Genomic DNA, 19,189 nt, shown 5'->3' with positions numbered 1-19,189 from the left:
AAATTTGCCTTTAGCCAGCGGGTGGTTAATTGCTGGAAAAAACTTCCATCTGACGTGGAAGTTGATAGGTTGAATAAATTTAAGGAGGAACTGGACAGGCATTTGGAGGGAATGGTGTGATTCTTTTTTTTTGGCTGATGCTGCATAAGCTCATACGCTTGCTTTCTTGCATCACATGCCACTACTATTACTAATACTAAGTGCCAAATCATGGTGCAGGTGATAGAAAAGCTCCCCATTTTGGGGGAAGCTAGTCCTCTCTACTCTGTCAGGTAACCTTATGGTCTGATTTCACTGCTTTCAAATTCATGACATCTTTTGACTTTATTACTTGTATCTTTTATGTATTTTTTAACATCTTTTGATTTATGCATTTTTGAACATCTTTTGACTTATGCATCTTATTTTATTCATCTTTTTATTTTATCTTATTTAAAAATAAGACACTTTCTTGTATAATCAATAACACCCTAAATTTGTGTGTAATACTGTAATTAGTATGATTCCCATCCATGGGTAGGATCAAATCAGTACAGTAGCAGGTATTAATTATAATAACTGAAATGCAGAAGGGAACAAGTTAACTTGTAACAATGAATTTATTGTTGATTTAAACAAAGGAGAATCCATCAGTCCAACAATCAATATGATAATAAATGGAAAACAAACAAAAAAATGGTAATAATATTCAGTGATAACAGTTCCAGTTATTTTCATTTGACAGTAGTCTCCTATTGATTTAATAAATGATATCATTTATTAAATCAATAGGAGATTGATTTAATAAATAATTCTGTCAGGTGAGCTGATTTTTATGTGGGAACCAACTAAATGGATAGAGGAGTGAGCAATTTTATATAGGATAAAATTACTTTGTATATTTTAAACTTGATAAACATACAGGGCTGCATGAAAGATGTGGTCTTAAAGATTTTAATAATGACTAATAGTTTGAGTTTTGCTGGTAGTTAGCATGCACACAACTTGTAAACAACAAAATGATAGCTTTTAGTGGAGTAGAACAAGTATAATGCAAATTCAACAAAACATTTAGTACATAAAATGAAAGCAGTCTCTCTGTAAAAAGACATTCCATTTATGATTGGCACATGAATTTTGTTCATGCAGATGTCTTGATTGGTGCTTTAAAATTTGATTTTGCTACATGCCAAGAAATTGGAAGACCACAGTACAGTGATAATTTTAAAAAACATGAGATGGTAGTTTCCCTGAACCTGGGTGGCCAGAGAGTCTGACTTATTAGGAATCTTAACTTTTCAGTAGGCAGTCTTGGAGAGGGGACCCCATACCTTTGGGCATTCTGATTTTCCTCTGTGAATATCTGTGTTACTACACTATAAATTTATCATTACAGAAATTTATAGAATTAGGAATAAGCCAGATTCAGGGGTGGTTCCTGTTTTCTGGAGATGTGTGGCTATACCTTCTGTTCACAAAGGGGGATCAAAGGATGACATGAGTAATTACAGACCTATTAGCTTAACTTCTGTTCAAGAGCAAATAATGGCATCACTGGTTGAAGAAGTAATGCAGGACTATCTAAGCAAGAGTAAAGTTATACTACAGTCACAAGAATAGATGTGATGATGCTTATTGTTTAACTGGAGGCAAAAAATAAATTTGATATCATATACTTCTATTTTGGGGAAGCTTTTATTACTGTTACACATAAAAGACTGCTATACATATTGGAGCACTGTGACATTAAAGGCAAGTTGCTGTTATGGGTAAAGGGATGCTTGAGTGGGAGAAGACAGGGAGTGGTTATCAACAGATACTGCTCTTCATGGACTAATGTTATTAGTGAAGACCCCCAGGATTTCATTCTGAGCCCATTGTTGTTTAACATGTTTAATGATTATATTGATTTCATTAAGTGTATCACATTTAATGTCTAAGTTTTCAGATGATAAAAAAGGTTGGCACAGTGGTTAATGATAGTAATCAAGTTATGCTACTGCATCAAGATCTATAAAAGTTGGGCAGGTTGGCTGGAAAGTGGCAACTGAAGTTTAATTTACAATTGCAAGAGTAGCAGTAATTTCAGATTAACATACCAACTGTGTGCTAATTGTACAGTCAGAAAATGGAGTTCTCTAAGCAGTGCAGACAGACCTTCAGGACAGCTTGTGGTTGTGTCAATGATATACGGGAATTTTTAACAGGGATAAGGTGATTATCCCATTATAATAATCAATGGTTAGGCCACATCTTGAGTACTACTGCATACAGGTCTGGAGGCCTCATTTTTGGAAGGATGTGGATCTGCAGTGAAGGATAATGAGGGTGAGGGGAATAAAGGGGTGCTCTTACCAAGAAAGGCCTTAGTGCTGAAAATTGCAGCATCTGGAGACTAGGTACCCGCAAGGTAATCTGATTAAGGTGTATAAAGGCTCTAAATGGATTGAAAAACTCTGTGCTGATGGAATTCTTCCTCTTGCTCAGACTATACACATGAATGAGGGGAAGGATTTAAATTGAGGACAGATGGTTACAGGATAGATATGCAGAATTTTGCCTTCAGCCAGCAGGTAGTTGATTGGTGGAACAAATTTTCATCTGTTGTTGTAGAAGTGGATAGTTTGAATAAATTCAAAAAAGAACTAGACAAACCACTAGAGGGAATGGACAGATGTTTTTTTTTTCTTTGCTGATGCTGTATAAGCTTGCTTTCTTGTATCATTTAATATTAATAAATTAAATTAGTATTAAATGATTAAATCATTTAACACACACACTCACTCTCTTTTATTATTTACATCTTAAATAAACAAAATTTTATAGCAGTAGTCCCAAAATCCCACTGTTACCTTAGAGTCCAATTTATCTAAATGTGCTACTGTTATCCTATATATAATTAAATAAAAGATATTTAATTATAATAACACCCAGTTTTTAACAGCATTAATGGCATCAGTTTTTAAATTTTATTCCTCTCAGGTAATTTTTCATTAATCTGAGCAAATAAAAGTTCAAGGGTGCTAAGTCTAGGGAATAAGGATAGGGCAACATCTCTCATTGAGAGAGAGAGAGAGAGAGAGAGAGAGAATAAAGTAAAAATCATACATATTATAAGTAATTATTGTATAAGAAAATTATTAATAATAAAATCAATCTTTATTCTATCATAAAATTATTTACTTCTGCTTTAAAACTTTATTCTACTCTTTTAGCAGTGGATAAAGGTTGCAATATTTGTTAATAGATCTTTGTACCAGTAAATTAAAATAAAAGTAATTTTAGTAAATAACAAGCACATTGATGAACACTTTCATAACTATTGCCTAGCCTTAATCTGTGCTTTTGAGCTTCTCTGCCATGAGGTACTTTATAGACCAGTAATCAAGTAAGCTAGCACTGCTTGTTACTTGACTTGATAGCATTGCCAAGAGTAGACAGTGGCAGGATGAGGATGTAGCAACTGAAGTATCTGTCACAAGTGCTAGAGGATTCAATGGTGTAAATTCATATGATGTTGTTAATAGGGGGTACACTTCTGAATGGCAGCTTTGGGTACAAAGATACACAAAACAAAATAGTTGTCTCAGGCATAAAAATACCTTGTACCAGATCTGGTAGTGTGTGTGAGTGAGCCACTCACTCACCTACTACCAGAGCTATAATAACTCTACTCCCAGTGGATGGATTTTAATGAAATTTTATATTTGAATCTTTTAAAAAGATTTGTAGAGCCATCCCAAATTTCATTAAAATCAAATTGGACCATAGAAACCTGACAATCATTATTTCTTTGTCTCTCCACACGAGGGAACTCTACTCGCAGTGAATCAATTTTCATTCTCTGTATTATATACTATACTGTGAAGTTCAATTTTGTTCATAACCAAAAGGTACATCCTTAAAAAAGAAGTCCCATGATCTTATTACATTAATTTTTGTGGAAAATGATTTCAAGTTGCAGATTTTTGCATATGCAGATTTCCAAGGAATACATTCATCTTATACCTCAAGGGATATCTGTTAGTAAAAAACAAGCTTTTTCCTCTAATATTATGAAAAAAAAATGCACTTTTGTCCTTTTTTAAAATTAAAACTTTACAGTGTGACTGTTGGTTGTTTTATGTAGCTCTGCATTCTCAACTTTAAAATGTTGGACGACCACGGCTCATTGATGCTCGAAGGCTCTCCCAGATGGTATGTGGCAACAGAAGGGTGACTGTGGTGCAACTCACTGGTAATTAGAATGCTGTTGATGGGAGTAATGTGTTACAATACACAGTACATCGAACCCTGCTGAAAATGGGGCTGCGTAGCCGCAGGCCACTCTGAATGCTCATGCTAACCATGTTTCACCAGCGACAGTGCCTATGGTGGGCATGCGGTATTGAAACTGGACCTTGAGTGATTGGAAGAAGGTCGTCTGGTCTGATGAATCACGTTTCCTTTTGTTCCACATGGATGGCCCAGTACGTGTGTGTGTTGTTTACCTGGGGAAGGGATGGCACCTGGATGCACCGTGGGACGAAAACAAGCTGGTGGTGGCGGCGATGTCATGCTTTGGGCCATGTTCTGCTGGGATACCCTGGGTCCAGTCATCCATGTGCTGGACACTCTGACATCTACCACCTACCTAAACATCATTGCTGACCAGGTACACCCTTTCATGGCAAAAGTCTTCCCCTCTGGCAGTGCCGTCTTTCAGCAGGATAATGTGCCATGCCACACCACCCGGATTGTTCGAGACTGGTTTGCGGAACATGAGGAAGACTTCCAGGTATTACCCTAGCCTCCAAATTCCCCAGATATCAATCCCATCGAGCATCTGTGGTTTGTGTTGGAACATCAACTCCAATCTGTGGTGTCTCAACCACGGACCTTACAGGAGTTAAAGGATCTGTTGGTACCACAAGATACATTTAGAAACATTGTAGTGTCGATGCCTCACCGGGTACGAGCTGTTTTGGCTACACGTGGAGGACCAACATCATATTAGGTAGGTGATCATAATGTTTTGGCTCGTCGGTGTATATTGAAGTTGCACTGCATACATACAGTAGTATCGCACCATACACAGGGGAGAGGGTATAGTCTTGAAAACATCCATTAATTGAAAATGACAAAGAGCCTATGAAAAAGTGAGGTGGGGAGATGTCAGATTGTAAGATATTTTGGTATTAAATATAATTTTAGCGTATTAATATATTTTGTACACACTGATTCTTCCAAGGATGGGCCTACACTGAGCAGAAATATAGCTGTTATCTCATTATAGAATTCGTTGTATATACAATATAACTTAATGCACCATCGGCAGTGAAAGTAAAACTCTGCATTCTGCTCTGTCAGAAAATTCACATGTTCCAAATTTTAACCAGTAATACAAGGTGATGCTCTGCACATAAGACCATAAGTATGCAAAATAATTCAAAAGTATTTCAATCATATAGGCAGGTATTTCTTGGGCTATTATTATAAAATATCAACTGTGAATCTAAGTTTTGTGTTGACAGAAATGCATGGCCATGTTAAACATGGAAGCCTGTAAGTGCAGGCCATAGTTTCTCACTCATGGCAGCAAAAAATAAAAGATATTTTTGGGGATAGTTTTTTTTTTTTTTTTGCATCCAGGTGCTTAAAAGTTGTGATGCAACTCTGTGTTGTGGGCTTCCTACAGCTGGTGATTTTAGACACAATAAAAAAAAAAAAAAAAGAATTCTGATAAAATAAAATTCTTTTTGGCAGATAAAATTTAGCATTGTTTCAGTAATATACACGTTCATTAGTGACATTGAGTAATAGCCATAAAAATAGGCACAGGATCTGATGTTCATATGCACTTAACCAGTATTTAGACTCATTGTTTGATAGTCAGCATGATGAAACAGACTGAAAGATTCCAGCAATTACAATAGTGTTTATATTACTTTTTTGGAAGAAGTAAATTTCAATGGATTTATGAATATTTTTTAAAATTCTACTTGAAGCCCAATTTCCATTATCCCATTTGGATGAGTGTTTTTTTGTTTTTGTTTAGTGAATATAACTAAATTAAAAAAGTTAGTTGTTAAGATGTTTTCTGTGTAAAACATGTAGGTAATGTAATGATGCTTTTTTTTGAACTCGAAACAAAACTATACTTTTTTCTTTTTAGTTAAAGGATGTCCAACTCTTCCACCTCCAAAACTGGGCTATATGGTGTATCGTAATGGCAGTTCTGCTCTTTATATGTGTTGTAAGGATCACAAATTTGTCGATTCTAAGGAAAATATTAGGATGCTTCATTGTATAGATGACCTCCACTGGAATGCATCTATAGTTCCATGTTTGAGTAAGTGTTTTTTCCATTTCAATTTTATATGAAAATGTAGAATATTTAGAACTTAGATTAATAAGCCATAAAAACAACTTTGAGCATGATTTCTTGCCATTTAAATGACACATTTAAAGGGGGGATTGAGTAAGTTGTGTCCTCCAAAATATTTATTATATTTCTGAATGTGGATGTTTTAATATAAACAAAGACAAATGCTGCATTTTTTTTATTAAGTGTTTTGGCTATAATTCTCATGCATTTTTTGACAGAACCTGTTCCTTGTTATTCACTACTCTCAGCAAACATACTAGTCATATGATGTTGACAGCTATGCCTCTTGAATTAATACATCCAAAGATATAATATGTATTTACATAATTACTTTACAAAATACAAGATGATTACCTTCAGTAGACTATATTCTTTTTCTTTCTGTATATTTTACAAACTACAGTAGTGACTGGCAGCCTTTTTTTGATAACTGTTAAATATATGGCCTCTTGAATTTCATGAAGAATTGCATCTAGTGTAGTATTCTTAACAAATTCTTTATTTATCCATAGGTCATAGGTTACCAACCATTACAATAATAGTTTCTGCAGTATTTGATTTATCTTTAGTTAAGTAGTGTTATAAATCTTATTTTAAATTTCTATAACTAATATTTATAAGACAATGTCCATTCTTGTTATTCTTACTTATTTTAATAAACCATTCAGTTTTGCACTGATTTGGATTTAATACTTTGTGCATAGTGTACAAATTACACTATGCATTTTAACTCACAAGGTCTTTAAAAACAAAACAAAACACAGCCATTTTTATGGTATTTGTCACATTAAAGGTGACAAAAGATAAAACCCCAGTTTTCTCCCCCATTTTAATTACTTTCAATACAATATTGTATTTTGTTGCTATGTACATGAATACTGGGAGTTTATACTCAATACCTCTCCAAAGAAGCATACAGAAAGAAATAGTTTTTTTTTTTTTTTTTACTACCCTGGGTGTAGCACTCCAAAAAATAGAAAATTTACCATCTGGTCTTATCTTTCACATCACTAGTTTGTAACCAATGATACAATATATAGTATTTTAGGAAGTAAATACCATAGTTGCATTTTTTAAAAGGAAGACCATAAATATAATAACCCACTTGTTTACTTTTTTTTTTTTATGAAGACCCCAAGCACAAGAGGTAAAAACTTTAGTGGAGTGCATGAGTTGAAGGTTGAGATAATGAAAGAACATATTTGTTGACATTAGACTTAAATTTCTGTAGATTGTGATTTTCAGGAAATATGTATGAAGAGAGGTTGCTCCAGAAATTGGAAGTTGAAGGAATAAATGAGAAATAAGAAAAGTTGGTTCTGTGAGTTTGAAGCTGGACAGTAAAAGGATGTTGACTGGTCGTGGCACACGTTTGGACTGCTTTGGAAGAGAGTGGGAATTATAGAAGCCAATTCAGAAGAACAGTGCCCATGGAAGTATCTATAGAAAAGGCATGCAGCAGAAACAGAACATCTATAAGACAGAAAGTGGAGAGACTTTGTTAGAGATAAGTCATTAATTAACCCAACTGCCCTCTTTTGAATGGAATCTAGAAGCCTGAGAGAGGTTTTGGGGAACCACCCCAGATGTGGGAACAATATTACATGGTAGGCAGATTTGTGATTTGTATAGAGTGAACAATTGTTTGGAGGAAAAGTAATGCCAAGAGCAAAAGAGAGAACCCAGTTTTTTAGATGCAGAAAAGCAATATTTGTAATGTGCTTATGCCAAGAGAGATTAGAAGTCTGGTAATCCCCAGTAGAGATGTATAATCTTGTTTAGAAATTGAAGTGTCATCTAAGATAAGAATAGGAGCAGAAGAATCCTTTTTGCAAGATATGACAGGATTGAGTTTTAGAAGGATTGAAATCAACTAAGTTATCTTTGCCCCACTGGAAAATTACCAGGTCAGCATTTATGGAATTGGTAGTGGATATTCGAGTAGGTTTAAGCACTTTGTGCAGGGCATGGTTTCCCAAACTGGAAGGTGGAATGCAATGTGCTTTTATCAGCAAAACCAGGGAGTGGATTTCCAATTAATGGAAGAAAGTCATTAATATACAAGAGGAAAAGAGTGAGAGAAAGGACTGAACCTTGGGGAACATCCACATTAGTGGAGAAATTAGAAGACAGAACCATCTACCATCACCCACAGCGAGTGGGCAAAGAGAAAACTGGATACCCAATTTCAAAAAACAGTTGGCAAACCATAAGATGGATGGAAGCTTATTTAGAAGACCTTTTACCAAATATGATCAAAAGCCTGTGAAATATCAAGAGCGACTTCTTGAGTTTCACCAGACTTTTCCATTGAATTTGTCCATAGATGGGTAACATAAGTCAGTATGTCACCGGTGGATCAGTGCTGACAAAATTCATACTGGCAACCTTTATGCAGATGGAAGGCTTCTAAATAGTCTGAGTTGGCAGTTAATTAATTTCTGAGGTGTCAGTAGAACCACCTGGTTTTGAGAGAGGTGGGCAAAAGTTAAGGGCAAGTGCAATACGATGATAATTAGAGGGGATGATTTTCACCCTTTTCAGGAAATGGCCAGATGTGAGCAAATTTCCAAGCAGAAGGGAAAACATCCATGGAATAAGAAAGTGAAAAAAGGAGACACAGAACAGGAGTAAGTTCAGGAGCACAGGTTTTGAGAAAAGTGGAGAAATAACATCAAGACATGGAGCTTTCTTAGAATCAAGATTGTTCAGTCTTTCTGACATCCTTTTGATAGATGACCACCAGAGGCATTGAATGTAATTTACTGGGGATAGTAGGAGGTGGTTTGCCAAAATCATCAATACATGAGTTAGAAGAAAAGTAGGATGCTAGCAGGTCAGCTTTATCTTTGGCTGAAGTGTCAATGGAACAATCTGGTTTTGACAGAGGTGAGAATAGATGGGCAAAAGTTGCAGCCAATAGCTTTGGCAAGAGACCAGAATGCTTGACTACCATTTACACAAGAAACAAGTTTTCAAATCTTAGCCAGTTCGAAATCTAGTTTGGAGTGATTAATAACTGCTTTACAATTGTTGCGAGCTTTGGTGTAGGCAGAAAATTAACCTGGAGATGTGGATATAAGCCAGTTGCAACATGCAACATTCTTATCTTGAACAGCTTTAGCATATTTATTGGAAAACAAAGGTTTAGATAAAGGATGAAATTTTAAGGTGGAGTGTGGAATAAAGGATTTCATCCCTACAAGAATAATTTCACTGACATGAACTGAACAAACTTTGACATCGGAAGATTTGAAACAGTAATCTGACCAAGGGTAAAAAGAAAATAAGTTACACTGATCATCCCATTTTGCATTCTTGTTATCCCAAACAACAAGAGGTTGAGAATGGCCTCTAGAGAAAGGCTCTGTTGTAGAAAAGACCATCACCAAGCTGTGATCTGAGGTGCCTTGGGAGCCACTCACCTCTGCCGTGTACTTAGGTTTGTTTGTGAGAAAAAGAACAAGCATATTGGCTGTGTGATTAGGATTGTATGGTATTCTGGTAAGTAAATGAAAAATCTCTGTGAGGTCATTAGTAATTGGAAAAGCCTCTGCACTTCGACTGGCTGGGTCAGTGTGAGTAGAAAACAGAAGCCAGCTGGAGTTGTGAACATTAAAATCATCAAGGAAAATTTCGTCACTGTTAGGAAAGTTGGACTGAAGAAAGTCAAGTTTCAAAAAGAGGAAATCAGAGTTTCAAGTGATTAGTGGAGTTGGGAGAATGATAGAGGCAACAGATGAATTTGACAGAATGTGTTAGAGAAATTTTAAGCTAGAAAAGATAAAAAAAAAAAAAAAAAAAAAAAAAGAGGAGATTCCAAATTACTAAGTCTCTAACAGGGAATATCAGAGCAAATATATGCACAGGTACCACCTTTGAAGTGAAAGGAACCAAACAGAGAATAATTCAGACAACTGAGATGAGCAGTGGTTGAATTGACTGATAATTGGGATTCAGAAAAAGTACATGGGGGTTTGGCATATTGTAAGTGAAAATGGGCATCATTGAGATTGCTGATACCATGTATATTTGTGAAATGAACAGGGAAGTGTTTGAGAGGTTTAGATCTTTTAGCAGATAAGTTTGTTCTATTAGTTTGACAATTCATGATGTATTCAGTAGTAAGAAAAGGTGGGGAAGACATGCTATATGAAGTAATGAAATTTTTGAATATGCTGTACACACACAGCAAGAATATACCCAGCTCCTTGACAATGCCCCAGCATACACACTGCTTGGACTTATTCCAGTCACTATCTGGCAGATTACAAGTGGTAAGGTTATACACTACCTGATCCAGAAGACAGAGGGTTACCAATCGATGTACTATCTAACATCCGGCCTGCAAACACTGTTTTAGAGCTGTACCCACAAAAAGTAAGGAAGATTGGATCGTGCCATGATGTCCACCATAACCTAAAAAGATATCAATCATACTATATGTAGCAAACCCAGCTTGACATACCTAAGAGAATGTCTGCAACAGCTTCAAGGACAAAGAACATGGAATCCATCTGAAGCTCTCCCTCACATTTTGCATCCCCCCCCCCCAAATTTTGGCATTAGCCACACTGAGTTTTATGTGATGCTTCTGTAGTAGGACCAGGAATTGCACACCATTTGTTAGTCACATCAGCAGTATAGGCCATATTATAGCATTATGTATTATATCTGTAGAAGTGCCTATTCACAAGTTGATCTGCCTGTTGTGCAGACTTCAAAATCCAGAATAGCTCACAGGGAAAACTTTGCTCTCCCTGTATGAGATTGACTAACGTTGTACTCTGTGACTCATAGTGGGTTTTCCACTCATTCATTGGAGAGTGGATGAATTCTTAAAAGCCTCTTTAGTTGCAATTTTAGTTAGATGATCTGAAGCAGAGGAAGTTAGGTGTCCTCTCATGAGTTATTCCAGGTTTTGAAACATGCAGATAAGCCTGTGAACACACATTTGTAGACTTAATAAACTATATGAACTAGTGTACCACATGAACTGATGTGCTAATTGAGGCAGAAAAAATTCTAAAGCAACCAAGAACCAGCCTAATTTGTGCTAAATACCATCCTTCCTCTACTTTGGGGAGGGGGTCAGACTACTCACCAGTCCCACCAGTAAACTTTGCTGTTTGAGTGGTGGTAGTTTGCTTTACTAGATGAGCCAAGTTATTCCATAGATCTTGCATACTGTTCTGTGGAGTATTTAAATGACTGTTTTCCTTTGTTAGATGTGTGAGGAGCATTTTTTTCTAGACTCCATGTCATTGGATTTTGAATGCTACTTCTTACAGTAAAGTTGTTTCCATTACTGTTTTAGGAGTGCTGGTGGAATTTTGCAGGGATGATCCATGTAGGGTGATATTTTTGAGAGGGTAATGTGTCCAGGTACATACTACACGATTCAGTGTTTAAGACTGAAAACAAATAATCAATTACAGTCCATTCCGGTTATTTGGGACACATCGGGACTAGTGCATTTTGGCCCGATTAAGCGGCTGCCCCAATTATCCGAAGTTTCACATAAATAGTTAAAAATACAATGTAACCCCCCTTTACAATTAGTTCACTGTACAATCAAATCACGTTACGACGAACTCACCATAGTAAAGTACCGTTCACTATACGATGTGTAGTAAGCGCGGTCATTGTGATCACATTTGTGAATTGAATTTTAATTCTATTAAACAGCGATTCTAATTAGAGAAAATATGAGGAATATTATCCACAGGCTATAAAAGTAAAGATATACTGAGCACAAATTTACCCTTTATTACCTTACCAATTAAAAAATTAAATGATACGTGAAAATCAGAAGAATATACGTGATAATTGGAATAATTAATACGTACTGTAATATGTACATACTAAATAGTTGACATTTCTGTTCACTGACATTTGTGGGTGGGGGTTAAAATTTAAAACAGTAAAAAGATAAGCGATCAATAACAAAGAACACGGCACACACAAATTGCAAGTAACACAAAACGCGCAACTGAGAACAGAGTAACGAGTTACAAAGCTTTAAAAATAGGAATGAAGAGAAGATCTGAAAATTAATTTTTTTATATGATTAAAGATTTCATGGAAGTGTAAACTCATTTCACCATAATAACCCACAGAATTCCAGCTGTTGGTATTATCGCAAATTCAGCAAGATCGAGTTTACTGTCCGTTTATGATAGATTTCACTAATAGAAAAGCCCAATAAACAGATGACTGCTAATTGTTTTTATTGTTTTATGGTTGTGACCTCCAGAATTTCGACTGAACCACGTGGTACCGTTGGAGACAATCGTAGGGTAATCTCCAGTGCTGCGGTCTTCTGCCCCGATTAAACAGCATGCTGTCCCAATTAAGCGAAGTAAACCCTGGCTATTTTCTCGATTGGGTTCTGTTTTTTAAGATTTGCCCCAAATAAATGGCTGCCCCGATTAACTGGTGGCCCAAATAACCGGAATCCACTGTATAAGAATACATTTTTTGGTAGAACAGTAGTAAACAATTCTTAACTATGGATTTTAAAAAAAAAAATTTTTTTCAGCTTTAGAAGAAATTCATGGTAATCTGTCATACATTGTGCAAGGTGAAAAAAAAGATTCAAGTGCTGTAATTGAAGTGATATCACACCAAGCAAAATACATTGAAGGTAAGTACATAAATAATAAATTATTATATAAATATATAGAATGTATAAGGAATTTTTTAAAATTCCAAATAAATTTTCTCCTGACGAAAAAAAAAATAAAATAAAAATAAAAAAGAAATAGCTCTTCAAATAGTAATCATTCATAAAGAAAAAGAAAAGTAGTACTTCTCATGGTTAAATGGACATAAAGGAGATTGTTTATACTAATTTTATTTGAAAAAGTTCAACAAAGGCATTTTTTAAGTTCCTATAATTTGGGCTCAATCCAAAATTTTAAGCATTAAGTTGTGCATACTGGATACAGTTCAGGTATAAAAATTTTCTTAAGTTATGTCCTGTAAATGACATGACATTTATTTATCAAGGCTCCTAAATTTTATTGCAATTGTCTGCATTAAATACTTTTAAAATATATTAGTATTCTTAAGCAGCTTCCTCCTATTTGAGTGATTATTACTATTTAATTTTTAGCCTAAAGACATAATTCTAGTTTTTGTTCTTTCATGTTATAATTGCTTGCACAGGTCACTTTGTTGCTTTGAATTTATCCAGATGTATTCACCCAAATTATTTGTGGCCAGTAATTTTTTGAGTGTTTCTAATCTTTTAACATGGAAGGAGCCAAAGAAAAGTCACAGATGAAGTGTCATTATCTTAATTCATGGAAATTATGAAAAACATAAGCTAACATTTTTGAATAGACCAACAATTGTAAATTTTATTTTAGTCATCTGAGTAGGGTACAGTACAGAATACCACCTATCACAGCTGCAATTGTAGTGGTGTCATTTTTAAGGAATTTTTTAGAAAATAAGTAGTGTGTATAGGTCTGAAGGCATCATTTCAGAAAAGATATTGACTTTCTTGAAAGGATAAAAACGAAGGCAACAAAACTAGTTGTGGAAGCAAAGAGACACTCATACAGGGAGAGACATCAGTTCCGTATGCTGCAAAGTTTTGGAAACTAGCAACCTCATTGAGCAAACAATGAGGGAGGAATATTCTCTCTTTCTAGGTATGTTCTTTCTACAATGATTGTAGACTCAAACAATGGGACACATATTCAAATTAAGGAAAGATAATTTAAGAAAATTCAATGGATGCCCTTAATTAAAGAGTCAAAGTATGTTTATGTATATATTTAGAGGTAGATAAAATAAAAATAAAAAAAGCCCTTTAATAAAATATTTAATTTTATAAAAAATTAAAATTTTATTTTTATGACAGATGCCACATAAGCATTGCTTCCTTGCATCCTTCTGCCATTCAGTTAATAAAATGCCGACTGGGCTAACCTGCCTGGCAACCCAAAGGTCGTGGGTTCGAAATAAATGTAAGTTGGACAAACATTCATAGTCTTTTGTTACTAGTGGGTGTTAAACCAGTTACCAGTAACTTAGAAAAACAACAGTTAAACCCATGCAAGAATACAAATTTTTTACATTTTCAGTAGTTTTATCTCCATAAACAAAAACATAGTTACTGTCTCTACAAAATGCTATCTGAATCATTGCAAACCAGCTAGTCCTACACCATGGCCTTGTACTCAAGCACCCAATAAAATGCACTACAAATGTTCACTTATTGCATATTTACTTATTTTACATTCTGAAAAATTTGAGGTTTTTCTTCAGATATTGCAATTTGTAGCAAAGGAATAGTTTTAAATATCTTATTTATACAAATTTGCATATTTTGTAATTAACTAAATATTTAGAAATGTATATATTGTAACATCAGACAATACCAAAACAAATATCACAGAGCATTTATGAAGTAACAGGAATGGGATTGTGGCATTTCATAAATTTTATGTGGTCTGTGTGTGTGTATACACAACTTATATGAGGGTGCGATCATTTGAAGCTTACTGGCTATTTGTATGGTTCTCCTTTACACTGTGTATACTAATCCGATGCTTCCGCAACTCTATGGGGAGCTAAAAATAATGAGTATGGCAGATTACGATGATGGAGTGCATCATAATACTTTCTTGAATGGAAAATCCAAGTTTGCAGGGGACATTCATGATGCAGGCACCAATTCTCTGAAGCCCACTTTTCTGGCCATTTTCTCCCAACAGCATCTTGCAATCACTGTAGAACTGTTTTGTAGTATTCCTGGTTTACTGTTTGAAAAAATAATAAAAATTAAAAAAATAAGCATGATCTTCACATTTGATTAGATTTCAATCAAATTTTGAAATTGAGATTTCAAAAAAAATTTTCACCTTGGAGAAGATGAAGTCTTCCATTGAGAGGATTTGATTTTGTTTCTGGGTCATAGCCGTACACCTACAATTCATGATGGAAGAAGCAGAAATGTTAGTCAGCTGTAGCATGTTGATGAAGATGCTACATGCAAGCACTCTTTGTATTCATCAGTGAGGTTGTGGAGTACAAACTTGGATGAAATGCACAACATTCCAAAATCTTATGTTAAAATTGAGTGATGTGTCCCATAAGTGATACCAATTTCACTAGTAATTTGGAAAATAGTTACATGTTGATCACAGTGTTGACTGATTGAATCACTGGTTTTAGAAATGGGACAGCCAGAGTGAGGATCATCTTCAGTGGACAAGCAGCTCTCTTAAACTTTGCAAACCACTGAAAGTCTCTGCATAGCACACAGCATCTTGATGGGTAGCCTGATATTCACGGAGTTTCTGAGAATAGGTAACAACAGTCTTCTCTACTGGGGAAGCGTTGCCTGTTCAAGGAATTTATGAGTTTTTGGGTGGTGTGAATTGAAGGAGTTACTGTCCCTTTCATTCTTCTTCCACTCCTACTATAACTTTCCCTCTCCTTTTTGCTTTTCTAATTCTAAGTCTAAAAGGGATTAGCCATTTTAACATTTTGTGGGTTTCTCTTGCATTCTTCCCCAATTTGAAATAAAACTCGATGCAGATTTACTGTCCATTAAAATCACTGCAAATTGCATCAAAATGCAACTAAACATATTAAACACATATTCAACACACACTGATTCAGCCCGACTACAGATAAATGATTAATTCTTGCATAATTATATCTGGATGAGTCAACAAACACATTGTAACAAGTCTCAAATTGCTATGACACTGCACTTTTCAGATGCAGTCGTCCTCAACTTTTTTTGATCACACCTTATATATATAGAGCTAAAGTAGCTGGAATAGTGTAGTATTAAGTGAATTACATCCCAAAACAGTGAGGATGCCTTGGCTTGGGAGAAACTATCAAAGCAGTTCTCTTACAAATCAGGGCCTTATTGCACAGTGCGTGTGTGTGTGTGTGTGCGTGCCTCACATAATGCCATGGAAAAGCCTTTGTATGTTAAGTGGGGGGGGGAGAATTTAAGCAAAATTTGGTGTTTTGTTGAACAAATTTCAGTGCTTGGACAAAAGGGTTGTTGCCTTGTCCTTGATGGAATGATATCAGGTGACTCATCAAGTATTCAGCTTACATCTGGCTACCTTGACATTAGAGCCTACCTCTTACATCTGGCTGTATGGTAAGATCACCACAAGCAGGATGTCTGGTTCCACATGAGGTACTGTATTTCCCCATGTATAAGACGCACCTTAATTTTGGGGCCCGAAATTTGAAAAAAAAAAATGTATTACATAAAGTTATTGAACTCAAGTTTTATTCATCATAAAATTCATACAACTCCTCATCACTGTCAAAACTCCCATCCATTAGCTTGTCCTCATCTGTGTCTGATGACAAATCACTGTCTTCATATATTGCCTCATATTTTCCATCTATGGCATTTGAAATGCCACACTTCTTAAATGACTTGACAATGATCTCAATCTTGATATTATCCCAGCATCTTTTCACCCAGGTACAAACTTCTCCCATAGTTGGGTTCTTCACTCTTCCTCTTCCTGCTGGTGTCAAATTGTCCCCATAAGACTTCATCCATTGGTTCCATTCGTCTCTCATGGCAGCTTTGAAGGGTTTGTTAATGCTAACATCAAGTGGTTGGAGCTGGGATGTCAAGCCTCCAGGTATGACGGCAAGTTGTGTTTTTTGTTATGTGTGCCCTGAACTGATCAAGCACAAATAGGGCAGGTTTGCGTAAGAGCCCACCTGGTCTCCTGCTACAAACTTTCTCAAACCAGATCTTCATCCCATCCTGATCCATCCAACCCCTATCATGAACATGGACAACCACTCCTCGAGGAATGTCTTCTTTTGGCATTGTTTTGCGTTTGAAAATCAGCATAGGAGGCAGCTTGGTTCCGTCGGCACAACAAGCTAGAACAACTGTATAATGGCTCTTTTCATGTCTGCTTGTCTTCACAGTTAGTTTTCACCCCCTTTTTTATCAACAGTTCTGTTACTTGGGACATCAAATTGAAGGGGGGACTTCGTCCATATTTGCAATCTGTCCCAACTCAAACTGATGTCTTCCGACATTGAATGACAAAACGATGAAATTCAAGGACCTTCTGCTCATAGCTTTCAGGCATCTTTTTGGGCAAGTCTGGTGCGTGTACGCATGCTTAGTCCATTCCGTTTCATGAACCTGAAGCACCATTTGTGTCCTCCTTTGAAATCAGTAACTTCTTTTTCATCAGCAATTCTTGTCTCATGCTGAACCATCTTTGTGGACACAGGAATTCCAATTGCCCTTTGCTCTTCAATCCATATCTTCAGTTCCCTCTCTAAATCAGGCCATTTTGCTGACTTGCCTCTCATGGCCTTCTTCTGCCGTGGCGTTTTCAGTAGGGTTTCTTCTTCCCGTAGCCAGTCTCGGATTGTTTTCTCAGTTGGAGGAGGACCAAACTTACATTCAGCAGCACGATTTCCATTCACTTTTGCAAACTGGATCACTTTTAACTTGAATTCAGCACTGTACGAAAATCTTTTCTGAGCCATTTCTGGGCAGAACGTGGCAAAACGTAACCTAATATACCGATAACAAGTGCGAAACAATGAGTGCAAAGACAACAAGCATGAAAAAGAGGGAAATGCAAGTAAAAAAAAATCTACAACCACTGTATAAGATGCACCCAGTTTTTAGACCCAAAATTTTTCGAAAAAGAGTGTGTCTTATACATGGGGAAAATACGGTAGTTATTTTTGAAAACTATTGTCAGGGGAATCTGAGAATATTTCATGCAAAAGGATAGGTGGAAAAGGAGCAGAGTGTCTGCCAGCAATTAAAAGTTGATGATACTGTAGGACAATTATCTTTAAGGGTACAAAAACTGATATTGTTTTATATTAAGTATAGGTAGTCTGAAGCTTTATGTAACAAGCAGGAGATGATATTAATAAAAAGTAACAAGTAAGGGCTGAATCTGAAATCATTTGGTATTTTGCCAATACATGATAGAAGGGAGTTTATGAAGAGAGCTTTGTCAATTCAATCAGTCTGGCCTTGGAGAGCTGTGGTAGGCTCATGGGACAGAATTTTTCTTAGCATGGTCTGTACTTGTTAAGGGGAACATTTTTACAGAGATTACTTCAAATTTATTTGTTATGCTTGCTCCTTTGGTGTACATGCATCTTATTCTTAGTTACCCTAATGCAGCCCATGTATTTACTTGTTCCATGATGACTCACCGCAGGCTTTGAAATCCTCAGTACCTTTCTTTCCAGGCTGCTGCATATTCCAATAGAAACAATGCAAGAATCACTTTCACCTCTGCCTGCAGCAGTTATTAATCAGTCTGTGTATCCCTCCCAAAGCTAGCAGTTTCCCAAACCTCATAACACTGTCTCAATAGTATCAGCAAATATTCTTGCACCCTTTCTGTTTAAGTGTATCCCATTCTTGTAGAAGCAGTCTCTTCTATTTATAAGCACAGACCACACCGAGAAAAATTCCACCCATGAACTTTGTGTAATCCCTTCAGGGCCAAACATTGACAAGGCTCTCATCATATACAGTACTCCCTATCATGTCTGGGCAGAATTGCAGACACTTCCAAGATTGTCGAACTGTTGTAGTATATCTTCCATATTAAGGCACTGGTTACAGAGGAAATTAGTAGAACAGGGGCAAACAGGCAACAGTTTAGTTACATAAGCCTCTGATCACACACAGCTTCAGAGAGTGATGTCACCTATGCCTGTAGGTTTCATAACCTGCTACATGAAGTATTGTATATGTTTATCACTTTCTTTACAGTTCACTGTGCAGTGTAATAAAGTTTAAATTTAAAAAAAAAAAAAAAAAAGCAGAATAATTGAATTAGA

General features: G+C 35.9%; 1 protein-coding gene across 3 annotated transcripts in view; it reads left to right on the top strand.

Annotated features, from left to right (window-relative positions):
• LOC150085430 (mannan-binding lectin serine protease 2-like) overlaps window positions 1-19,189 on the top strand; it is a 114,485-nt gene that overhangs the window by 83,648 nt on the left and 11,648 nt on the right. For all 3 annotated transcript variants that reach the window (XM_090373233.1, XM_090373231.1, XM_090373232.1), the window contains exons 5-6: window positions 6,134-6,310; window positions 12,888-12,992. In XM_090373233.1, coding sequence (XP_090229359.1) covers window positions 6,134-6,310; window positions 12,888-12,992 — 282 coding nt within the window. The remainder of the gene's footprint in view (window positions 1-6,133; window positions 6,311-12,887; window positions 12,993-19,189) is intronic.

The sequence above is a fragment of the Mastigoproctus giganteus genome, chromosome 5 (assembly GCF_048544385.1).
Source record: "Mastigoproctus giganteus isolate SK-2022 chromosome 5, ASM4854438v1, whole genome shotgun sequence".
Taxonomy (NCBI): domain Eukaryota; kingdom Metazoa; phylum Arthropoda; class Arachnida; order Uropygi; family Thelyphonidae; genus Mastigoproctus; species Mastigoproctus giganteus.
This window is presented reverse-complemented; position numbering and strand designations above follow the sequence as displayed.